The sequence below is a fragment of the Stegodyphus dumicola genome, chromosome X1, assembly GCF_044657685.1.
Source record: "Stegodyphus dumicola isolate Sdum_Otavi_A_Nest chromosome X1, ASM4465768v1".
NCBI lineage: Eukaryota > Metazoa > Arthropoda > Arachnida > Araneae > Eresidae > Stegodyphus > Stegodyphus dumicola.
The window spans coordinates 17,269,262-17,296,287 of NC_140780.1; the positions used below are offsets into that span (position 1 = coordinate 17,269,262).

The window sequence follows — 27,026 nt, forward strand, 5'->3', positions numbered from 1 at the left end:
CATCAAAACAATGAATTTAATATCAAATGAGTTTTATAACATTAACATATAAAAATATGTTTCCTTAATCGTTTGAGTAACAGGGGGGCATTAAAAAAACACAGTTGAAGATTCCCAAACAGTGCAACTGTGCTTTCTCAAAATGAGTATGAAAAGACCCAAGCGCTTTTTTTTTTATGTCAAGAAAAACCAAGCAGCACGATAACGCTTTGTTTATTTTACATCAATGAATCTCAATCGGAGCAACAGCGCTTCTTATATTTGTTAGGTAATGCAATTCTCATCCTTTTTCTCATTGCTCCATCACATTTATTGCAGTTTGCAAAGCGATCGGACGTATTCTTGCATAAATGTTTTTCATTTTGTTTACAATGTTTGAAATGCACTGGGTTTTCTTGACATAAAATCTCAACAAGCGACTGCACTGCTTGGGACTCAAACGGTTAAATTTATAAAAAGACATAAATACATGAAAAAATTAAGCTATTTTACAGCTATCAAGAAGAAGTATTCCTACTGTTCAAATTCACATAGTTCAGGGGAGCATATAATTAATTCTATACAATTGAAATGAATGATTTGATTAAAATTAGCTGCTAAATCCAAAATATAATCCAAAAAAGTTATTAAATATAAACTTTTTTAGACAAACTTTTTTCAGAGACAAACTTTCCGACAAAATTTGACAGCAATTTGAAATTTTGGGAAGTCACAAATATTTTTACGCCATTTACATATTTTTAACTGCTTATTTACATTGCTTTAACTAATAATTTTTTAACACTATGTATCAGAACTGAGTGAAACTTTCCGAATTCCTAAATTAGTTCATATGAGTGAAAGGAACATACACCTTACTGCATGAAATGTTGCAAGGAAATACTGACTGAAAAGATATGTTGATAACCACAATAAATAAATACTATAAAAGGCTGAAATTCATCACAGAGTTAATATATGCTAATTATGATTCTACATGAAACTACTTGTTTATTATTTTATATTTTCATTCTTAGAATCAACTATTTGGAGATTTAAGAAATGACATTTTGAATTTTCACGTTTCCTACAAAATATATTTCTAATTTACATTTATTATCTGCTGCAATGTGGGAAAAACTAGCAAACCAGCATTTCATACAAGCACATATATATGAGTAAGATAAAAAATATAAAATCTAACTTATGACTGTAACTGGCAATAGCCCCTTTTACATCAATGAATCATTTTAATTAGGGTATTTCCCCTTTTTGTCCTAAAAATAGAAACTGTTTATAAGATATCAATCTAAATGGTAACATTTGAAATTAATCCACATCATACAATCTTACATAGCCACCCAGATGGTACAGTGGTTAGGGAAGCCTGGCTGCAATACCAAAGGGCCTGGGTTCGAATCCCGGAGAAGGCATGGATGTAAAATTGTCTGTCAATTCATAGGAGGCAACGGTGGCCACTTATTAGGTGCTTCGACATAAAATGGCCACCACTTCTGACCTTAATAGTGGCCAATGCCATTATAGGCAAGTGCCCGCCACTGGGGGGTGGAAACTTACGTTACACTGCAATGCTGAATCTCTTAAACATTAAATCCCTTTTATAATTTAAAGAACACTTTCTTTTTTTTTTTTTTTTTTTTTTTTTATTTCCACATACTGGAAAGGCCAACAAAATTTCCTATCCGAATCAGCTATGAATTTAAGTAGTCACGCCACATCATTTCATTGGACATTAGAACTTCTGAACTTGCAGATGAACACACTTAGTTGAATTCTGTAAATAAAACTTTTTGGCCAAGCACAGGAACTTTCAGTTGGAAGGACTCGCACACTTAAAAGATCCGACTCTTTTTTAAAACATAATTTAGGAATGGGGGAGAGAGGAGAAAATAATTCTAATCATGAATAACCAATGGTTTCAAAATGGTGCTGGCCCATAGAGTGGTAATAGCAGAGTGAAACTTGCAGACAAAGTTCGTGCACATTTCTGTACATGCAAATTAAGTAGTTTTAAGGACCACTAATGAAAAAAATTAAGGACCTATCAGCAAATGGGAGCTAAATAAATTCACTTAAATTCAATCAACTTATGTTTGAACTTCACTTTTGTAATAACACTCTAAGAATAAAATAGATCCTTTCTTAATAAACATAATTTAATAAACATAATTATAAAACAAATTCGAGAATAAAATCCACTTTATAAAATTTAACAAGTAGCATTAAATATTTTACATGTACAATAGTTGGAAATATTTGAAAGATGATAAGTGACATTTTATTTAGGTTTTACTAACAGTTAGCCTTATGTTGATTTTTTCTTTTATGTCTCATAGCATAGAAGTTTAGTAAATAGAGGTGGATTTTATGTCAAATGGCATAGGTTAAAATGAGAAATAAAATCATAATCAGCATGATTCGTAACAGAAGACTGGCTATTGCAGTGCTGCTGCTTGACGAGAGAGAGACCTGTTGATCAGAACAAACCTGAAAGCCTGATGTAGGCATGGTTGACAAGTTTTGAAAGTTAGTTGTGCTCTGTCTGTCTGAAGCAGTTAGTATTGTAGCTTCATGTAGAATTTCTGGGACTGTAACCCAGCATTATTTTAAGTCTCACTAGATGCAAAGAATATGTTTTACATGATTTTTTAAATTTTTGTGTTTTATCTTGTGACCATGGTAAGGATTAATGAAAGGCAATAACTTGCTTTAATATGAAGAGATAACTTTTAAAGGTGAGCAGTTAGTTACAAATAATTAAATTAGGTAGTTAAATACCATTAGTCGTTATAGATTTACATGACAATTATTAAATTTCATTTATTTTTTAATACATTTGTTAAAAAATCACTATTAAAATTACAATCTAATAACATTTCACAGTTTAAAATGCATGTAATTTATGACACTGATTCTTAAACAGTATTAGGAATTGTTAAGTAATTAGGACTATTTAACTGTAAGATTACGTCATTTTTTCACTTCTTGGCACCTTGCATGGCACAGTTGTTCATTACAGCAACCCTGTAAATGCTTACTCAGTTTTATTTATTTATTTATTTTTTTTTGCTGTTGTTGTGAGTAGTAAGTCATCGCTTGAAAGATGGCACACATTTGATTAAAGTTGTCGAATAAAATATTTAGTACAGTCCACTTCTAGTTAATTTTGAAATTGTTATATAACAATGCACGCATCGCATGAACACTTTATGGCCCGCCGAGCCACAGGTAAAAGATATCGTTGCTAAAATTAACATTTTAGAACATTTGGAATACTTTCATTTGGTTGTATTACGCATAACTTCATATAGTGTTTGCAATGCTTTCGTTTTCGTGTGGATTACGCAATTAAGATTGGATACTGTGTCATCGTTCATTTCTGGTGCTGCTGTTGAGAAATCTGCAATCACGGTAAGTGATAAATTATTTATTTGTTCATGATGAGTGAACTGAAAGTGATTAAAGCTAACAAAAAGAGTTTAAAATGCAGTATCAGAAAGTTTGAAAATAAGGTAAATTCTACAGTGGATGAAGCAGATATTTCCTTATTGGAGTTACACGAATCAAAAATATTAGAATTTAAAAAGGAATTAAGTAACATTTTCGATTCTTTATTTGCACATTGTGAGGAAAAGGACACTGACGAATTCATTAAGGAAAAGGAAAATGTAATAGATAATCTTGATGAAATTCATTTGAAAATTAAAAGAAAAATTTCTGAGATCAGTTCTCAAAGGAATAGTTGTTCAAATGAAAACGGTTCGAATAAAGACATAATTGTTTCGGATATAAAATTACCTAAATTGTCTCTTCCAATATTTAGTGTGAAAATCGAAGAATGGATTGAATTTGAGGATTTATTTTCCGCAGCTGTGCATAAAAATAGCAAATTAACTAATGCACAAAAATTGCAATATTTTAAGAGTTCGTGTAAGGCAGACACTTTAAATATTATTCAGTCCATTCCAATTCCAGATTCAAATTATGACATAGCATGGAATCTGTTGGTTGAGCGCTATTGCAACAAAAAAGATTTGATGAATTCTATCATAAAAAAATTAATTTCTATACCTCAAACATGTGATTCTACTTCCTCGCTTTTAAAATTTATCGATACGGTGCATGAATGTTTACGATTCTTGGAAGCATTGGAGCAAAAGGTGGAAGAATTTTCAGACACATTAATTGTTTTTATTTATTAGTTGAAAAGTTGAATAGAAATACTCGGTGTTGGTGGAAAAGGTCACTTAAAAAAGACGAGATAAGAACAGTTAAACAACTTACATGTTTTTTGAAGAAACACGCTTGCACCCTATCACATTACAAACCTCCGCATGGGGAATCAAAACATTCATTTAATACCAAAGCTCTTACATCACTTTTGGAAAATTCAAAAAATTGTCCTCATTGTAAAGGTGATCATTTATTGTTGAAATGTGCGCAATTCTTAAATCTAACAGTCAAGAAACAATTTGAATTTGTAAAGAAAAAAAAAAAAAAAAAAAAAAAAAAAAAAAAAAAAAAAAAGAAAAAAAAAACACTATGTTTCAATTGTTTATCTTCGGTCCGCACAATCAAGGACTGTAAAAGTTCTAATACATGCAGAAAGTGTCAGAAATTTCACAATTCGCTCTTACATTTTGATCGAAATGAAGAAAATTTCGATAGAGCAGATGGCACATCGAATCAAATCACAAACAAGACTAATAAATTTAGCAGAAATCTTTCTCCAAATGCTGATACATTTACTCCAATGGCAAGCAGCCAAAAGGTTAGTGACACTAATGAAACCAACCACGCAAAGTCCATTAACGGTACTGCGCTGAATATTTCCAGTTCTTTTAATAAACAAGTTCTACTTTCAACTGCAATTATTTTCATTAAAGGAGATGATAGAAAATTTATTTCGCTGAGAGCCTTGCTGGATTCCAGTTCTCAAAATAATTTCATTACTAAACAAGGTGCTGAGTTATTGAATTTGAAGAAAAGAAAAATAAATGCTTCTATTTCAGGTATCAATGGTACAGTTATGGGTGTTAAGGAAAACGCTATAGCAACCATCGCTAACGCTACTAGAGATTTTATTCGTACCTTACAATTTTTGGTTGTTCCAAAAATAACTCGCGTAACGCCTGCTAGATATATAAACATTTCTGATGTTAAGCAGTTGCAACTCATTGGTTTAGCTGATCCAAATATTGATTGAATGCTATAGCAGAACCTGAATTAATTAATATACCTGAAAACAGACTCTCAAGATGGAAACGAACTACCAGATTTGTCCAGTTGATATGGAATCGTTGGCATAGTGACTATTTAAACACACTACAACAGCGTTCAAAATGGAAGGTAGAACAAACGAATATTAAAACACGTATGCTAGCACTAGTTAAGGAGGATGAGCTTCCTGTCTGTAGATGGGTGTTAGGGCGCATTACAAGACTTTTTCCTGGAGTTGGCGGAAAGGTTAGAGTAGTAGAAATACAGACAGCAAAGGGCATCATTAAGCGTGGAATTACAAAAATTGCAATTTTACCCCAAGAAGAAGCTTCCTAAGTTAGTTAAGTGTTAGTTTATCATTATAAAACTTGTATTGCAACTTGTATTGTGTATAAAATTTTGTATTGAAAATTGAATATTATTATATTGAATTAAGAGATGTTATTCGTATTGCTTTATTGTATAAGGTAGTAATTGTACAATTTTGTAGGTTATGAGTATTATCGCACGAAATTATTGAAGTAACCCTTCAATGCTGGGGGGGGTATGTTAAGTAATTAGGACTATTTAACTGTAAGATTACGTCATTTTTTCTCTTCTTGGCACCTTGCATGGCGCAGATGTTCATTACAGCAACCCTGTAAACGCTTACTCAGTTTTATTTTTTTTTTTTTTTTGCTGTTGTTGTGAGTAGAAAGTCATTGCTTGAAAGATGGCACGCATTTGATTAAAGTTGTCGAATAAAATATTTAGTACAGTCCACTTCTAGTTAATTTTGAAATTGTTATATAACAACGCACACATCGCATGGACAGGAATTTAAACATTAAAAGCTACACAAGATATTTATGCATCTTTCTAATTTGAAGCCTTCCCAGATATTTTGGCTTAATTTATATAATGTTTCTTCCCTTTAAACATCTTTTCTAGTAATTAGAAATCCATTTCAATACACAAACCAATGTTTCCACTAGTTTTTGTGTGTTTTATCTCCTGACTTGCCAGTCTCTTAACAGTGTACCTAACAAGGTTTTACTTGATCTGGTGAAAGTTAATAATCCAAAACCTCTGATAGACATGAAGGAAATTATCGCTATGTCTGAAAGTAACTACAAAGTCACATAAAAGTTTAAGCAAACTTCTTATATATTTAAAACGAACTTAGAACATACAGGCACATTCTAATGTTGACAAAATCAACTACAGTTTGTGGTGATGCAATCAAACAGGAACAGTCAAATTAAAACTATGAATGCGCATTAGTAGTCAAAGACTATATAATTTAATTTTAATCTAAGCTGACTCAGTAACTCTACCGTAGTAACAAATTCAAATGTCAGCAGTGATAACACAAATACAAATAATTACAAATTATCAGTGCTGGCAGGAACTAAGTGAAGGGCAAAAGCACTCTATCTTACAATCTAAAAACCTCAGTTTAAAAAACTATCTGATTTGCATTATGGTGAGGAAACAAAAAGGGGAAGTTATAGTAAAGGCTAAAATTGTAAACAGCTGGTTAATTTGCATAATAATAACAGTGCATATCTTTGAAGAATATATATTTTTTTTTACCTCTTTATGTATTCAGTTTCTTTCTTCAATGTTTCCTCTTCACTTTAGAATTTTTGGAATTAATTAAAGATTTCTGTTATTCTAAAAAACCAGATGCATTAAGAATGTAAAAAAAAAAAAAAAAAAAAAAAAAAAAAAAAAAAAAAAAAAGGCTGAACATTCAGAATAAATATGAAATGATATACGGTAAGGGTTGGTTTCAGAGCCTATTAGGTAGAATTTTTAGAATTTAATGATGCACCGAGCAACAAACTCTAGAAATGGTAAAACTTCTAGAATTTAGGGCAGGCACTGGGAGCAAACTTCAGGACAGCACTAGGCAGCATAATTTAGGAAGGCCCTAGGGGGCAGAATTTAGGATCCACAGAGATTGCATCAGGTGGGAAAATGCCTAGTGCCAGCCTTGTGTATATATATCTATTAAGACATATAAGGTGTATCTTTTTCTTGTCAGTTTTCAATTTGTTTATTAACAGAAAAATTCTTCTTTATAAATGCCTGTGCATGCAAAAAGATTAGAAACATTTTTGATATTTTCCATACTTGTGTCCAGTGAAAAGTTGAGAAAATAAAGGGAAGGTAAACATGTTAAGAAAGAGACTTTTAGTATCAGAAGTATAACATTCAAACATTATGTTTTCATTGTCCTTTCAAAAATTTTCCAAAATGTAAGAAATTCATCACAAACTTTCTGTAAAATACAATGAAAACATTTTTCCTTTTGTCACATTTTTCACTAGAATTGTGTGTTTGCAAATCTTGCCTTCAAATCCTTCTAAACTTTCCTGGTTTGCAGTGCTTAAAATTCTAAAGAAAAATTAGCCCTACCAATTCTGTAACAGAAAGGGTCCCGAGTGCTATAACAGAGTGAACTGAGCAATCATGCCCAGAAGGACGTTGGTAAGAGCATGACGACGATATGTACAAATATTTTTTTATACTCGGCATTTAAAGACGTGTATAAAAAAAGGACGCTATTCAAAGATGCATATGTGTAAAAGACGTTAGTTTTGCTTCACCTGTAAAATAAAATCTATTTCCTGCCACATATGTAATCATCTTGTAGTTTGTAGCAGCTATTCGCGTTTTCATTAAATATTCGAGTTTTCCACAAATTAGATTCGTCATTTCACGCCCCTAGACAGCGACCTAGGAAGTAAGTTCACATTCATAATATTTCTTCTGGATAGAACAAAGCTTCCCACATCATGTGGTGCTCCAGCCACAATGAGCCTAGGAAGAATCATTATGAATATTACAAAAGAAAAGAAGTAAGTTTTTTTTTCAATTATTTCCACATTGTTACTTCTAAGAATAGTGTTCTACGATACTATGAATTGAGATGACTACCTTAAATTCTACTCCTAGAATTTCAAATTCTCTAAGGACTGAGCCAACTAAGTCAATTAAACTCTTACATCACATTGTGTTTGGAACTTTAGGCGATCGGAAAAATAGAGAGAGAGATTGAGTAACTTTTGAGGTTTTCCCATCTGATTTTAATATTGAAAAAACAAAACAAAAATAACTTAAAACTTTTACTGCAAATGATTTTATTTCGGTGTGTAATTTGTTACATCTTAATTATGATTCAAATTCTGATAAAAACTGTGATTTAATATTAAATAGTTTTGGTGATTTTAAGCTTCTAAAATCCAAAAAGGATGATGATGATGATGATGAGTTATCTGAAAATGAAAGTGTTTATAAGTCTGATAAAAATGATGATGTTAATTCTGTTCGGTCAGAATCACCTCCCATAAATAACTCAGTGGATGAAAACATTATAATACCTAGCAATATTTTCCTACAATTTAGTGATATCTTAAAAACTGTTTCTGAATTTAATGGAACTGTTACATATCCAGTTGAATCCTTCATTGGCGATTTAGAAGAAATTATTTAAGATATCGGGATTACAGAAATTTGTTTATGCTAAAAAACTGCTTACTGGTTCTGCTAAAGTATTTATCCGGTCTTTGAAAAGTATAATGTCATGGGACAAATTAAAAGAAACTCTTTTATCTGAATTTGGTTCAAAAATAAACAGTGCACAACTTCATAATTTATTACAGAAATGATACTTAAAACTTGGTGAATCACTTTCTCAATATTTAATTGCCATGCGTGAAATAGCCAGTCACGGTTCTCTTGATGATTCATCAATTCTTGATTATGTAATCAATGGGATACCAGATCAGAGTAGCAATAAAATTATTTTGTATGGGTATAAAACTATTTCTGAATTCAAAGAGAAATTAAAAATTTATAGAAAAATTTGTGTCTCAGATACGAAGAGTAAGGGTTATTCAAGTACTAACACACAAAATAAAGCACGTACTACATCAAATAAGAGTAAAAAGCCAATGTGTTATAACTGTGGAAGTAAAGGTCATAAATCTAACCCGTGTAACAATAAGAGTAAAGGATATAAGTGTTTTAAATGCGATTTATTTGGACACAAAGCCGTAGCTTGTTATAAAACATCTAAAAATATCCAAAATACCAAAAATGTAACACCAATAACTCAGACTTGTCAGAAAGAAATGCATAAAACTGTTAATTTAGGCAATTTGCAAATTGATGCTTTAATAGATACTGGTAGTCAAGTAACGCTAATCCGAGAAGATATACATAAGAAGATAGGTTCTGCTGAACTTATTTCGCAAGATCTACAGTTAACGGGGTTAGGTAATGGTAAAACTAAGCCTATAGGAAGATTTGAAGGTGAATTCGAAATTGATGGTTCTTAATTTCGATCAAATATTTGTGTTATCGCAGAAAACGAAATGTTTTTACAAGCGATCACTGGTACAGATATTATAAGGCAAGTGGAATTAACTGTGAATGAAAAAAGAGTCGAAATTAGAAAATTTCAAACAGAAAACTATTGGATGTGTATTCATGATATTTATATTGACGGGGAAATTGATTTAAATCATATCATAGACGGAGTACATAGAGATAAAATACTACAGTTAGTAAGAAATTATAAGCCGAATAAAGTAAAAATATCTGCCATAAAGATGCGAATCGTGCTGACAGATCAACTTCCAGTTCATTAGTTCATTGCGTGCCGCAACGTTTTCCCCCCGCAGAGCAGCGTGAAATTGATAAACAGATTTCAGAATGGTTTAAGAAACAAATCATTAAACCAAACTGTTCTGATTATGCAAGTAATATCATACTAAGTAGAAAAAAATGTGATTCATTTAGACTATGCCTAGACTTTCGGCGCCTGAATAAAAAAAATAATTCACCATTGCTTACCTCTGCCATTAATTGATGATGTTATTGATAAATTACAGGCAGCAATGGTATTTACAACATTAGATTTGAAAAACGGTTTTTTTCATGTTGAAGTAGACGAAGAAAGTAGAAAATACACATCTTTTGTAACACAAAATGGACAATATGAATTTTTGAAAGTTCCGTTTGGTCTTGCTAACCGCCCAAGTGTTTATCAAAGATACATCTACGATATATTTTGTGATCTTTTGAAGGACAGTACTGTTGTAATCTATATGGACGACATTGTTATTCCTTCTGAAAATGAAGCTCAGGGAATGTAAAAATTGAAACGCGTATTACAGACTGCATCGGAACAAGAGCTGGAACTAAACATTAAAAAATGCCAATTTTTGAAGCGCAAAATTGAATTTTTAGGGCACAAAATTAAAGATGGGAAATTATATCATCCTTCTTCTGAAACGAAAGCAGTAATTAACTTTCCAGAACCTAAATGTGTAAAATATGTTCAAAGTTATTAGGGTTTAACTAGTTACTTCAGAAAATTTACACCTAATTATTCATTAATTGCAAAACCGCTTAGTGATTTACTGAAGAAAGATTCTAAATTTAAATTCGAAACTAAAGAACTTTATGCTTTTAACGAATTGAAACGCATCTTGACATCTGAACCTGTTATGTGCATTCATAATCCAAAAGCAGAAACCGAAATACACACTGATGCTAGTGCTGACGGTTATGGTGTGATTCTATTACAGAAAAATCCTTAATTGATAATCAGATGCATCCGGTTTATTATATGAGTAGGAAGATGACAGACATTGAACGTAACTATTCGAGCTATGACTTAGAGGTTAAAGCAGTTGTAGCTCTTAAAATAATCAGGGTGTACGTATTAGGCATACCATTTAAAATTGTGACAGATTGTAATGCATTCAAACAAACTATAAGCAAGAAAGACATTTGTACTAAAATATCTAGATGGGAATTAATGTTACAAGATTATGATTACACAATCGAACACAGATCTGATACCCGTATGAGACATGTGGATGCTCTTAGTCGAAATCCTGTATGTATGGTAATTCAAGATGGTATAACATTTAAGATTGTTCGAGCTCAAGAAACTGATGAAAATATAAAAGAAGTTTTGAAGTCTAGGCCATATGGAGATTATTGTTTACCAAAAGACATGCTTTACAGAGTGGTGAATGAAAGTGATGCTGTGAACCATGAATTAGTGGTAAAAGAAGCTGAAGAAGACACAAGGAGATTCTGAAGAGAAGCATTTTCCCGAACAGGAGTCAGTTGTTAAAGATGATGAATCAAATGCGAATTCTACTAAAACAATTTCAGTGAAATACCTTACAATAGAGAAGCAAAAGAAGCCACTGGAGATGAAGAAACTACAGAGACCATCGAAGAAGAGTAGAAGATTGAAGAGCAGAAGTTGATCAGAAAACCTGATGACAATGACGCTGATACAGAAAGCAAAGACGGAACAAAAGAAACTAAAGAAGATGAAGCAAAACAGCAGATTCAGAAGATCCAGGAAGATCCAGGAAGAAAACCAAAAGGCTTTGATAATGAAATAAAGATTTTGATGATTCCTGATTTAGACTTTTTTCCAAGTTGACAAATTTTCCCGATTTGATTAACCCTTTGAAGGGCACCAGTATATAATATATACCGGTTGTGTGTAAATTTTTTTAACCTCCGAAAAAATGCTAATTTTTCTACACCAAAAGCTATAATCGTAAGTGTCTAGTATTTTCTTTCGATTCTAAATGGCAACATAACCCTATGAATCCTCAATATTTTACAGTTATGAAATAAATATACCTCGTTCCAAGGTATCATGTTGGAAGATTGATAAATTCTATAGAAGGGAAAGAAAAAATTTAAAATCTGCAGATATATGACGTGCACATGCTGAATCTTATATATTTACTTAATTTCAGTCAGAAGTGATAATTAACAGAAGATTATTTATATGATTTTAAAACCGGTATATAGCGCCCACACTGAGGGTACCACACCAATAGATAGCAGCACCAGTCTTCTCCTTTTCTACTCTGTGACGTGACAGAATTTCTTTATTATTATAACAGTTTATGATGTAATAATTTTTCATGATTAACTTATAAGTTGTTTAGGATTAAATATTATGTTCATGGAGGAATGGGGAGTTTACTGACTCTGCGCTAGGACTGAATACAAGTATATTAGTTTCATTTATTCTTTGTGTACTCAGCTCAAATTTCATTCGTCTGTGTTTAGCTAAAATTTTTATTTCAGCACTTATCCCTTTCCCAAGTCGATTTCAAAATTGCCGTCTGGAGTCAAAACTTTACACAATTATGGGGGTTAAACGTGGCATGCTAGCCCCCAAAAGATACCTGTTGCTTCCTGTTTTCCAAAATCCTAGAATGTAAGAAAATGAAAAAAGAGGTGATTGACAACCAATTTGTCATTTGGGAGTCACGCCTTCTTCCCTTTGTGAAGTGTGATAAGATCACACAAAGGAAAAGCTCACTTAAAATGGAAATGTACTTAAGGTCCATCTCATAGTGTAATCACAAAAACTGCTGGTTTGAAAGCACGCTTTTATTCTTTAGGGAAATTCTTTTTAATTCTTTGTTAATTTCAGATGAAAGACTAGAGAACACAAGAGAAATTTGCGCTCTGGTTGATACAAATAGGTTGTTTCAGAAATAAATTTTCACAATTGGTGAAAGGAGGAAAAATATTTCTAAGCCCCGTTTTAGATGCAAACTAAAATTTATCCAAAAGTTGAAAAGAATCTCCTATGAAGCCAAAGGGGTTGAAAATCAAAATAAGAAATCTAAAGTGTGTGTGCGTGAAGGGGGGGGTGCAATTCTTCGTATCATAGTATGAAGCATGGTTTTTTTTTCACATATTATCTAAAGCATAAAATACAACTTCAAAAATGCAACATACTTTCTCAGCTGAGTCAGTCGTAGTGATTCATTTTTCAATTTTTTAAAAATTTTGGCTGAGTTACATCTGCTTGTAATATTATACTAGTTCAGTTACAGCATGATACAATTTACACATGCAGTGTTATATTTGCTAATTTTTTTTATAAAATAATATTGAATTTAAATCAAGTTGAAAAGCATTTTACCCATATTTTACATAAGTATGTTCAGCTGGGTTGCATCATCAAAGTGCAAAAAAACAAATTTTATTTTTAAAATTTTACATTTAAGCCGAAATTAAAAAAAAATTTTGTCTCTAGACTTACATAACTATATTCAAGCACTTATCACTACAGACGCACATCAAAAGTACCCAAAATTAATTTAAAAAACAAAATTAACAGTTGGCAACTACCTGGAAGAAAATGCCCTAGAGGGGTGCCGATATAAAATATATACCGGCTCTCAAAATTCAGGATTTCGCTCTAGATTTTTTTTAAGTCTCAATTTTGTGTCCTTAGGGTCCATAAGTTATAGACTAGAAGAGAAACACGCTAATGTGACAATCAAAATCGTAAAAACAACCTTGTATTTAGCGTAGGTATAATGAAACACTCAATCGATTTTGAGGGCAGCTAAAGGTCCCTCCTCATCAGGAGAAAGAAGTACATAGAAAGAAGAAAATAAAGGAGGAGTCACAGAAACATGTGGTCCTTATCAGCACTGCACGTGGTTATAACTAGATTTTTAATCCGAGTTGCACTGGCCGCCTACTTTTACTGAGCCAGGCTATCTGATCAAGCATAAAGGAGAAGAAAAATTAGCGAAGTTAAAACAGGGAGCGAGGGGCAAATGCACCTTACGCTCAAAATCTGAACTTCAAATAATGGAAAGCAACCACTGAACGGATTTTTATACCCTCTGGTAGTACCAAACGCGAGGAGGTAACGCCATCTATCGGCAAATATAACTGAATTAAGATGGTAGAATTTTAAAGGCATTAGGAGGACTGGATTGGACTTCAAATCATTAACTAAACCTGCTAAATCTCTGTGAATGTGAAAAGCCTCAAGAAAATCCAATTCACACATGGAAGAAGCCTTTTGTATAATTTTTGCAAACCCAAAATCAAAATTATAGTTAAAAGTCCAACTATGATACGCTATTGAAGACTTGTTAATTTCGCCTTTTCTGACATAAGATTCATGTTCCTTGATACGAAACTTCAACGCTCTTTTTGTTTGGCCAATATATCTTAAACCACACTGATACAATATACTATAAATTCCCCAAGAATTCAAGACAGAAACGCAATCTTTTAGAATCGAAGGGTGAATTTTATTAATAGGGCAGAAACCGACTTGAAAATTGAATTTCTGGAGAATCCGTGCAATTTTATAGCTAACAGAAGGATAAAATGGAAGCATGACAAGGTCATTAATATTACTTCTAACAGTGGAATGTCTTCTTTGATGGGAATCTGAAAATTTTTTAATGGCTTTATCAATAATCACGGGAGAAAATCCACGGTCAATCGCAACTGCTCTCAAATAATTAAGTTCATTGGTAAGCAAAGATTCAGAGGAACAAACTTTAATCGCACGGAATACATAATAGTAAAAAGAAGCCATGTTTTGCTTAACACGGTGGCATGACTTGGGATGGGGTGGTAAACAAACTGCAAAGGGTTTACGGTACACAGTGGTGCTAAAATCAGTTTCATTGCAAATTATAAGAATATCAAGGAAGGGGAGGGTTTTTTTTTTTTTTTGAAACGTGAACGGAAGCTTTAAGGCTACATTTCACGTGAAATGTAAAGCTTCCGTTGTAGCCTTAAAGCTTCCGTTCACGTTAAAAAAATTTTGCATAAATTCAAATTGGCACTTCTTCGTCACATTATAAGGGACACACGCAAACGTTTATCTAAAATTGAATTTGAATTATATTACCTCCATTTAAAAATTGCTAATTCCACTGAAAAGTTTTTCCTCATTTGAACATACATCCTGGTCTAGAACCGATACCGTTTGTCAACGGCATAAAAATGCGCTTATTTCTAAATTCCTTAAACTCGCATACAAGTCAGATAGTCCCAACTATTTAGCTGATCTTCCCACTGTAAACGTTAACCCCATCGTTAATATCTCCAATAGGAATCTTTCGGAGGATCAGTTAAAAGTATTAAAATATAATTTCAACTTTTCAAAGACATCTAAACCTTCAATTCCTCAAATTATCGCCCCTATATAGAAAGCCTTTAAATTCTCCAAAATTTTGGAAACGCAGAAGGATACAATCCGCCACCTAATTACTCATAACTTTAATTTTAACAACAAATCTTTGGGTTCGAATCTTAGCAAAAAGGAAAATGAGATCCTACGTGAAATTCATTCTGATACTAATATCATTATCTCTGAAGCTGATAAGGGCGGACAGATCGTTGTTATGGACAAACACACATATATTACTGGAGACTCTAAACTGATAAATGAAGGTCCATATTGCTCGATCCCTAAAGATCCTTCAACTTCGGACCTCACGAAAGTAAAAAGTGCTATTAAATCTTCCCACATTCTGCCAACTCAGTTGAAGAAATCACTTATTCCACCTATTACCAATTGCGCTAGACTTTATGTTCTTCCAAAAGTCCACAAAACCGGTATTCCTTTTCGACCAATTGTTTCCAACATAGGTACTGCTTCATATCCTTTGGCCAAATATTTAGTTTCCAGATTTTCTCCTCTACTTGCTAACAATATTCACACTGTAAAAAATTCTGTTGAAGTCATTGATAACCTTAAAAATATTTCTCCACTTCGTTCCATTATGGTTTCATTTGATGTCAAATCACTGTTTACTAATGTTCCGGTCGAAGGAGCACTAAATTGTCTTGAAACTAGGCTTCGGGAATTTCACTTCACACATACTGAAATTAATGAGTTGGTTTCGCTTACTAAAGTTTCTCCGAGTCAAACCCACTTTGTTTACCAAAATGCAAATTTTCGTCAAGTTGAAGGATTGGCTATGGGTAATCCTCTCATTCCGGCACTCGCTGACATTTATATGCACTAATTTGAGATGAAATTATTTGATAAACTATCTTTTTGTCTTTGGATTTGGTACGTTGACGACACTTTCGCACTTTTTGACGGTTATAAAGAGGATTCATCCGAGATTCTATCTATTATGAAATCAATTGATCCAACCATCCAATTCACTCTTGAAATTGAATCCAACAATTCCCTTCCCTTCCTCTATATTCTTATAATCCGCAATGAAACAGATTTTAGCACCACTGTGTACCGTAAACCCTTTGCAGTTTCTTTACCACCCCATGCCAAGTCATGCCAGGGTGGCATGACTTGGTTAAGCAAAAAATGGCTTCTTTTTACTATTATGTATTCCGCGCGCTTAAAGTTTGTTCCTCTGAATCTTTGCTTAAAAATGAACTTAATTATTTGAGAGCAGTTGAGAACTTTACATTTCACGTGAAATGTAGCCTTAAAGCTTCCGTTCACGTTAAAAAAAAAAAAAAAAAAAAAAAAAAAAAACTCCCCTTCCTTGATATTCTTATAATTTGCAATGAAACTGATTTTAGCACCACTGTGTACCGTAAACCCTTTGCAGTTTGTTTACCACCCCATGCCAAGTCATGCCACCGTGTTAAGCAAAACATGGCTTCTTTTTACTATTATGTATTCCGTGCGATTAAAGTTTGTTCCTCTGAATCTTTGCTTACCAATGAACTTAATTATTTGAGAGCAGTTGCGATTGACCGTGGATTTTCTCCCGTGATTATTGATAAAGCCATTAAAAAATTTTCAGATTCCCATCAAAGAAGACATTCCACTGTTAGAAATAATATTAATGACCTTGTTGTGCTTCCATTTTATCCTTCTGTTATCTATAAAATTGCACGGATTCTCCAGAAATTCAATTTTCAAGTCGGTTTCTCCCCTATTAATAAAATTCACCCTTCGATTCTAAAAGATTGCGTTTCTGTCTTGAATTCTTGGGGAATTTATAGTATATCGTGTCAGTGTGGTTTAAGATATATTGGCCAAACAAAAAGAGCGTTGAAGTTTCGTATCAAGGAACATGAATCTTATGTCAGAGAAGGCGAAATTAACAAGTCTTCAGTAGCGTATCATAGTTGGACTTTTAACTATAATTTTGATTTTGGGTCTGCAAAAATTATACAAAAGGCTTCTTCTATAGGTGAATTGGATTTTCTTGAGGCTTTTCACATTCACAAAGATTTAGCAGGTTTAGTTAATGATTTGAAGTCCAATCCAGTCCTTCCTAATGCCTTTAAAAATTCTACTATCATAATTCAGTTATTTTTGCCGATAGATGGCGTTACCTCCTCGCATTTGGTACTACCAGAGGGTATAAAAATCCGTTCAGTGGTTGCTTTCCATTATTTGAAGTTCAGATTTTGAGCGTAAGGTGCATTTGCCCCTCGCTCCCTATTTTAACTTCGCTAATTTTTCTTGTCCTTTATGCTTGATCAGATAGCCTGGCTCAGTAAAAGTAGGCGGCCAGTGCAACTCGGATTAAAAATCTAGTTATAACCACGTGCAGTGCTGATAAGGACCACATGTTTCTGTGACTCCTTCTCCTTTATTTACTTCTTTCTAGGTATTTCTTTCTCCTGATAAGGAGGGTCTTTTAGCTGCCCTCGAAATCGATTGAGTGTTTCATTATACCTACGCTATATACAAGGTTGTTTTTACGATTTTGATTCCATAAGTTATAGTTCATGCAAAATTTTACCACAGTTTAAATTATTTTATATACCGCCCCTCAAAGGGTTAATGAACTATTTTAAGAAGAATGAAGATGATGTCTAAGGATGAAACGTATGAAGGAAGATGGCTTAAAGAAAATGATTTTTAGAAGACGCATTCGGAAGATGTATCCAGACGGTATCTAAGACGATGCATTCAGAAGACGTAAATATGAAGACGAATCCAGACGAATTGTTCTTAACCTTTTTAGCGAGTCGCACCCCATTGAATCTGAAAATATATCTCCCGCACCCCATTGAAAAATGTGTTTTAATTTTTTTAGTCTAGAAAAATACATTTTTTATGAAACTTATTGTTTATTGAAAAACATTGTACATTTTATGTAAATACAAAACAATATTATTTTTATTAATGACTAGTCTGTTGTTTGTTCATTATTATACTGGCGAAGCGAGGTTCCTTTTTTGAAAGACATACGCATAAGTCATCACTTGCATTTAAGCAATTTCTCGCTTTAGATTTTATATGCAAAAGTGATGAAAATCCCATTTCGCACAAGTAGGTGGTAGCAAAAAGTAAGAGTAACTGCAGTGCTCTGTTCGCCAACTCTGAATAACGTTGTAACTGTGAACACCAGAATTGTTGCAATTCTAATTGTTCGAATTCCATTTGAACATGTCCACTTGCTGGCATTTCAATAAGTTGATCTTCTTTCATATCACTACCAGCCATCAAATTTAAGTCAAATAGAAATGGATCCAGTATCCATCTCTGAGTTTTGGTAATATTTCCGGTACAAAAGTATCCATTGAATGATTCGCTCAATCGTCTCAAACGTATTACAATGTCGGGTGTAATTGTATTCTTTTCATTTTTCGCAATAATCAAGCAAGGAAAAGTTTGCAAAATTCCCCTTTTCTACTCGACGTATCCAAATTTCTAATTTTGCGATAAATGAAGATAATTGTTCACTAGATATTATTATATTTATACCAAATCCTTGCATTGACAGATTCAATTCATTTAAATGGCTAAATATGTCTGCTAAGTAGGCCAGCCTCAGCATTGCATAATTACTCTCAAAATCTTTTACTAAATAACAGTTTTGACTAGTCAGTAATCGAATAATTTTCTCACGCAATTCAAAAACTCTATTAAGCATGTGACCCTTAGATAACCATGGTATTTCAATGTGATATGGGAACATGGTATGATCAGCACCGATTTCTTCGCAAAATGCACGAAAAATGCGATGCTTAAGCGCTCGCCCTGGGATGTATTTTAGTACATTTACTGCTGTAGTTAGATGTTGTTTTAAACTTTCTGGCAATGCTTTCGACGTAAGTGCATGACGATGCAACATGCAATGCATTAATAACTTCCGGTAATTCTCTTTTCATGTGTGAAAATATCCTGAATTTTTGCCTAACATTGCTTGGGCTCCATCAGTGCATATTCAGCCAATCACATTCATTGGTAATTGATATTTAGTAAAAAAATCTTTGATGCGATTGAAAATATCAATTCCCCTTGTATTCACCTCCAGTGGCTCACAAAATATAAATTCTTCTATCACCTCTTTTTCCTTCACATACCTGACAAATACCAAAAGTTGCGCTACAATTATCAACATCAGTTGACTCATCCAGTTGCATGCTTATTTTAGTGGACTGATTTTTATGTCTTCAATTACTTGCATTAAAATATCTTCACTGAGATCTTGTATTCGCGATCATATAATATCATTCGATAATGGAATCTGTTGGATTTTTTTATGTGCTTCTGAATCTAAAACAGTTTTAGCAATAATTAAAGCAGAAGGTTTAATCAACTCTTCAGCGATCATGTGAAGTTTCTTTCTTTTTTTTTTTTTTGCACATAAATATGCCACTTGATACGATGCTTCTAATAAAGGTTTTTGAATTGCTGGTCCGCACAATTTTAGGATAGTTCCACTGGTATCAAACCGAGCCTTCTTTGACTTCAAGCTGTTCATGCTATGCGCTTTTTCGCCACCATGCACATTGTTGAAATGCTCTAATAACTTCGAAGGTTTGAGATTGCTCTTTGAAAATATCTTGGAACACAAGATGCATTGTGGTCATTGCATGCCATCTTTTTCGGTTGTGCAGGTAAATCCATAACCAGCATACTTATCGTTCCATTGTCTTTTTTTTGACATAGTGGGGTTCACTATAATCGATTTAATTATTTAGAAATAATGTAATATAATATATATAATGTTCTTACGTTTATAATATTACTGAATTCTATTCGGCTTGAACGGGCAATTAAGAATGTATTAGTCTGAAGAGGTTTCTGGACAAGTCAGAATACACATGTCGCAGACACAATCGTTGACTCAACCTAACACAGGCGCAGTAGATGCAGATACAACTCTGTGAATCCATAGATGTCATTGGAGTAGAACATGTTGAACATAGCGCATGCGCAAGCTGGGATAACGTTCTCTGCTTGTATCGTGGCTATCAAGGTTTCTCGAAGGTCACGCTTGTATTCCCACAAAGTTTTTTTTTCTTTTCTCCGTCACCTAGCTGCCTGTTCGTGTTCATTTGTAGCGTTTCATGCCTTTTCGTAGTGTAGTGTATACACCCATCGGCACCAGCTCTTTCCTGTGTCTTTTGCCGATAAGTGAGCTAGGTGCTACCCAGGGGCGTAGCTAGAAGGGGGCATCTGTCCCCGGGCACAGAATCCAAGGGGTGCCAAACTGATGTTACATTTTAGAATTAAATGTTTTGCATCCTTGGCAAGCAGTAGGGGGCACGAAACCTTTAGTTGTTCCTGGGCGCTGAAAACCTAGCTACGACTCTGGTGCTACCAATTTTTATGACCTTCAGTATAGGGGACACCATTGCAGATTTCAAATATTTTATTATAAGAAATTTAGGTACAACTCTGATATATGCCCTAATTTCACCAAATGTGGCGATATGTGTTCTGCGATGGTTTTTGGCACGATTGCGTATTGTATGGCAACCCTGTTGACGTTGAAAAATCTTTCGCTGGAGTTCGTTGGTTCCCATCATGCTTTGTGTCTGAGAAGCTAGGGGGGAAAGATTTAATGGTGAAAGTTGTTGAATTGAAGTTCGGCATAAGGAAATATAGTCATGGCCATCCTGTTGAGGGGCAATGGGTATTTGAAGGTGTGGAAAGAAGGTATGGGCGATTATTTTTAGTGGCTGTGCATGATAGAAGTAGGGATTTGTGATTATTTGTTATTTCATTTATTTGTGAACCATAGTATGAATTTTCTGGATAGTGTGTCTGGCTGTCACATAAATACGATAGTGATTACGTGGCGGCATGTTAAAGGCGGTATGAAATTGGTATTTCTGCTGTTCGAAAAAGCATTAATGGTAAGTGCATTTTATTTTATTCTTGTTCTTATTTTGTAGAATGTTATGTTCATTGTGTTTTTAGTATAAATTTCTGTCGTTATTGTTTTTTTTTTTATTGTTTGAAATTTATTTTAGTTATTTTGTTGATTAGCGCATACTGTCTAAATTGTGCAATTCGTAGATGTTTTTTAAAGTTGAAACAGAACGCTGTGTACATGGTATTCTTTGAAATTTATTGTTGTTATGTTAATTTATTGTTGTTATGTTAATTTATTGTTGTTATGTTAATTTATTAAAGCGAGGTGTGCGTAGTTCGTAAATTTGTTCGTTACCTAGATGGTGCCATTCGTAGATGTTTTTTTAAGTTAAAACATATCGCTGTGTACATGGACTCTTGTCAAATAATTTTGGTTAGAAACTTCATGGTTTTGCTATCTAAATTTTTTGTTTTTGTTTCGGATTTTTAGCTTAAATTGTGTGTTCAAAATGTGGTTTTTGCATTCGCGAAAACCGTGTTTTTGGACACATTTTAGGCTTAAAGTTTGAAATGTAGACAAAAAATTTAGATAGCAATATGGCAGCATGGAGTTTCTCGCTAAAAATATTTGGCGCCTTGAGGACGTATATCAGAGTAGTTCCGAAATTTAATAAATGATATTTAATAATTTTTATGGTTAGGTAGGAGCTTCTCCCGCACCCCCAAAAATACATTCCCGCACCCTGGTTAAGAACCACTGTTTTAGAGGGCATCAAAGGAAGATGTGTTCGTGAAATAGATGCATTCAGATAGACTTTTAAAGATGAACGAACATTGAAAGAGCATTGAAAAGAGCTAAAGCTGTTATTTCTGTATATGTTAAGATGATCAGGGAAGATGGCTGAAATAAACCATTTAAGACGACTTTTCCCTCAATACTAACTAGAAATCTCTTTTTTTTTAAGTTTTATTTTTCAGAATTCCTAGATGTAGATGGTGCACTACGAGAATGCGAGGCCACATTCTATCAGGATGGAACGAGCAGTTATGGGAATGTGGCATCGAGTAGATGTAGTGCCAAGCCATAGAGAAAGAACCTTTGGATCCCAAGTGCTATGACAGAGTGAACTGCGCAATCATTTGCAGAAGGACATTAGTAAGAGCGTGACGACAATATGTACAAATCCTTCTAAACTTTCCTGGTTGCAATGCTCAAAATTCTAAAGGAAAATTTGACCTACCAATTTCGTAACAGAAAAAAAGCCGGACATATTAAAAAAAAGAGGAGGAAGGAGGTGGTGGTGGTGGAAGAAAGCATAAAATTAAATTTAAAGAGAAAAACTGATGCATATTCTGTCAATTCTGAGACATTTACATGGGAAAAATTTAACTATGCAAAAATTAAAAGGAAGAAATTTTTCATTAATTACATAGCTATTTTGCTATGAATTATTTTATAAACTGTGCTTTATGGCATTTATTACCTCTTTTATTTTTCAGATTCAAACTACTGTATAATAAGTCACTAAAATGCAAAGTAATGCCACTTTTTAACATGACAGCCAAAAAAAAAAAAAGTTTTAATGTTATTCCTTTAACATAATTTTAATATATTATGGGAATGCGTAATTGAGTAGATGCAGTATCAAGCCATAGAGAAAGGACCTTTGGGTCCCGAGTGCTATGACAGAGTGAACTGTGCAATCATTCGCAGAAGGACGTTAGTAAGCATGACAACGATATGTAAAAAAATTTTTTTTATACATGGCATTTAAAGACGTGTATAAAAAGAGGATGGTATTCAAACACGCATATGTGTAAAAGATGTTAGTTTTGCCTCATCTCTAAATAATATCATCTATTTCCTGCCACATATGTAATCACTTTGTAGTTTGTAGCAGCTATTCGTGTTTCCATTAAATATTCGAGTTTTCCACAAATTAGATTCGTCATTTCATGCCCCTAGACAGCCACCTAGGAAGTAAGTTCACGTTCATCATATTTCTGGATAGAACAAAGCTTTCTACAATATTATCATTATTTTAGTTAAATTTATCAATGTTATACTGTTTGAAAAAAATCTTCGAAAAATTCCCAGATCTCCGAATTAAAAATTTTATATCGAAACTGATCTTAAAATTGCCAAATTTAGAGCCGTTTAATAAAAGAATTCACATCATACCCAAAAGCGGAGAGTTGTTTAAGAACTCTTTATTAGGGAAAAAAATTAAATAATTTTTAAATGTTTATGCTTCTTGCTCAGAAACTCCAGTATCATACCCTTTTTATTAGCAATAGAAACAAATTATAACCCATGAACCCATTCAAAAGATAATATTGTTCAGTGACTATTGCTAAAAATATTCCTTCAAAATGATAATTCAAACTCAAAATAGCAGTCATAAAAACAAGGCAGAAAGTTCAGATAATTAAATTTAAGGACCTTCTGCCGATTTTGAATGAAATTAAGGACTTTTAAGGACCAAAAATTGATTCCAAAAACCTAAGGACTTTTAAGGACCGTACGAAGCCTGTTCAGAAAAACGTCTTTAAAGAAGACAATAGATCTCTTCCACAAAAAAGAAAAGACTCCGGAAAAGTTCTTCTGTGATAAGTACTTAGCAAAATCTATTTTTCAATTGCACTTTACATACAGGCTGAGATTATTATCTCAGGGTATATGTTTTCCCCAAAACTATGAATTAATAAATGAACGAAACACATAAAGCACAATATTTAGACATTTAAAGCAGCATTTGTAATAGCCCACATAGGAATAGTAATAAAAAGCTTATTTTTTTAATGTTAATGGAGTCCAAACTTTCAGTATAATTTAGACTTTTTTGAAATGAATCATCTGCTTCCCTATTGCACATGAATTCAATGGTGTTATATTATGTGTGATGTTACACTGTCCTTCCATATTTCTTGCTCTGCCAGCAAATGGCAAATTACAACTTCATTCTATGACTGACTAGAGAATTTGTAGTAAGTCACATAATGAAGTATGTATTAGTGAACAATTTTTCCTTAAGAAATAGTATGATATTTTCCTCAGTTGTAGGTTAATATTTAATTTTCATCATAACCACACGCAATGGAGTCCTGAGAAAAATAATCAACTGTCAGATGTTAAAAATCCAGGAGGAGAATGACAGAAAGTGGTTGCAATATCAGTGGCAGTGGCTTAACAATGTTTGGTGATTCATTGCTTGCACTTTGCTAAAGTACCTAAAATTTTCATCCCAGTGTTAGTTATGACTTCGACTCTTTTAAAGAAATTGAGGGGTGAAATACAAGAAGTGACCAATATGAGAGAATTTTCTGATCTACCTAAATCTGCTTATTTTGCATGGTCTAAAATGATTTCTCTTGACAAAATAATGACATCACAAACCCATGTTGATAAATGAAGCAGTTAAGAAAATTCCTATTCTGTTAATCATGCTAAGATTTCTGAATTAGCACTATCTACTATTAGGCCACTGTAATAGTTATGATTTCCTAGAGATGGCTAATTAATACTGAGCAGGATTTAACAAATATTAAAAATACATGCTGTTCCAAATTGGTGAACCTATTTTATATGATTATGAAATACTTAATTCAAATTGCATGAATGCAAAACTTTGATTCATATATATAAAGTTTTTGCATGCATCCACATGGGCATCATTTATTACCTTAAACAATTTCCGAATTTGCTTGCTTTCGATTGCAACAGTAATTATTTTCTATTTAAAGTGCGATCTTGCAACAGAAATGCTAGAAATCCTACCTCTGATATATCTTCAAAAAAAAAAAAAAAAAAAAAAAAAAAAAAAACACTAATGCTTAAGGTCATCCTCCTGAATTCTTAACTGTGTATTTTATGATGCCACAGGCAGCACTGCACATCTGCAACAGGATTTCATTACAGCTAGAGCAGATTTTATATTAGAATTAGCATGAAAATAGATTTCGGTTGAATATTATCATGATGTAAATTATCGTCAGTTTTTCTGTAACACACCATATCTCACAGTAAGACATTCAGCTTACCGAGTTATTGCAAGTTCCTCTTACATTGTATTCATTTTCTCAAAAAGACTTGTGACAATAAACAAGGGCAGACTAAATTTCATAATAGAAAATGACAGAAAGATAAATTTTTTTTTTTAATAACTGCACTTCCATTTAATATTCTCTACTACATCAAAGCCTAATTTTCTTTTTCCTATATTTTTTTCGAGTTCATATATACATATATATGAAGCTATATCTGTCTACTTACCTGGAAAATAGCTAAACGACAGTTTTCTTTTACAGGAGAAATTAAATAATTCTACATATATTAAAATATTTATAATATTACAAAGAAATAAAATGCCCTATGTGAATCATGCTATTTTTTTTTTTTTTTTTGTGATGACTCTATAAATTCATCAACATGCAGGAATTTCATGCAAATTCACGAGCTTCTCCAAAGAACAGAGAAAGGCTGATTTACAGCATCCTCCATGAAAATCTAAAAGCTGCACATATTTGTGTAAATTATCTAGCTTAAATATTGACATAAACATAAAGGATAGAACAAGTAATAAAAAAAAACTTACTTTTCAATTGATTTACAAATATACAGCTTGGGGTATATTATTTACTTCTACTTGTTCTAAGACGGCATTGCCATTTGATACATAGGATATCCTCAGCTTCATTCGTAGCTGACTCTACATATGAAAAACATATTTAGCATTTTGAAGTAGATATCTAAGTTCAACTTACATCTAATAGAAGAAAAACATTTTACTAATTCAAATAAAACTGACCTTGCTAGGATTTAAAATTTTGAGCGTTTGTTGGATATAACCCATGTTATTGGCAGGTATTATATTATTTGAGGGTGGTAACAATTGCAACTGAAATACCTAGAAATTATGAAAAGAAACAAGTTAGACAAACCAGGAATAGAATATAAACATTCAGACAAAAAACTTAATTGCATTTTCACATTACATAATGTGTTAGTTAACCTGGCACATAATTCACAAATCATAAACTAACCTTAGGGACAGCAGCTTGAAACAGGAAATCATGTATAGGGACTAAAGAATAATTTGTAGCTATGAGATTAATAATAATCATTTGTGGATTATCAGGTGATTTATCAAATTCAAAAATGATTTTCAGGCCATTCTTCTCAAAGGCTGTGATTGGAGGAATACCTAAGGAAAATAATAGAAAATACAGATACCGTAATTTAAAGTTAACACAATTATTTCCTTTAAAAACATTATAAAAAAATTACCTTTTGCACTTTGTTGAGAGCCTACGTATCTCTCCAATAAAATGTCAGGTGCAGACGGACTATAAGAGCCTACAATGTATGAATGAATTAGCAAATACATTACTCTCTGAAACAAAGACTTAAGCATACATATTTCACAAACACAGTTCATAAAAATGTTTTGTGAATATTCAGTTAAAGAAGAATACATTAAAGGAAATTGAAACTACTACTCTTTCTGATTTTCATATTTAATGACTATTTGCCCTAGATCAGTGGTGGTGAACCTTTTTGGGGCTGCGTGCCCAAAACCTCTTTGATTAAATCCCCCATCTGAGAGCAGTTTAAGATTTTTTGCCAGGCACAGCGAAATTTGAAAGTTGGCCATTGTTAGATGGTTTGTTTTAGAAAGACAATTGCAAAAGCCAACTTTTTGATAATTACAATTCCTCAATTTCCCTTCGATAAACTCCTTCTGTTCAGCTTCATCAAGTTTGGCAGCAATCTTGCGATTGGTGTTTAAGTGCCGTCTGACACTAGATGTGCGACAAACAAAACTTTCGATTCACAGAATGCATAATGCTTTCATATTGTGTTCAAATAACTTCAAATGATTCTGTCCAGGTCTCTTGAAATGCTTCCACTATCAACGTTTAATTTTGCTTTTTTTGCTGGAGTCATTAGTCA

At 32.9% G+C, this 27,026-nt stretch overlaps 1 protein-coding gene across 6 annotated transcripts in view; it reads right to left on the minus strand.

Annotated features, from left to right (window-relative positions):
- The window catches only part of AP-1gamma (adaptor protein complex 1, gamma subunit), a 190,118-nt gene that overhangs the window by 15,103 nt on the left and 147,989 nt on the right, over positions 1 to 27,026 (minus strand). For all 6 annotated transcript variants that reach the window (XM_035352909.2, XM_085808333.1, XM_085808332.1 and 3 more), the window contains exons 19-22: positions 26,361 to 26,429; positions 26,117 to 26,277; positions 25,882 to 25,980; positions 25,669 to 25,782 (exon numbers count right to left, since the gene is read on the minus strand). In XM_035352909.2, coding sequence (XP_035208800.2) covers positions 25,681 to 25,782; positions 25,882 to 25,980; positions 26,117 to 26,277; positions 26,361 to 26,429 — 431 coding nt within the window. In that variant the 3' untranslated portion in view covers positions 25,669 to 25,680. The remainder of the gene's footprint in view (positions 1 to 25,668; positions 25,783 to 25,881; positions 25,981 to 26,116; positions 26,278 to 26,360; positions 26,430 to 27,026) is intronic.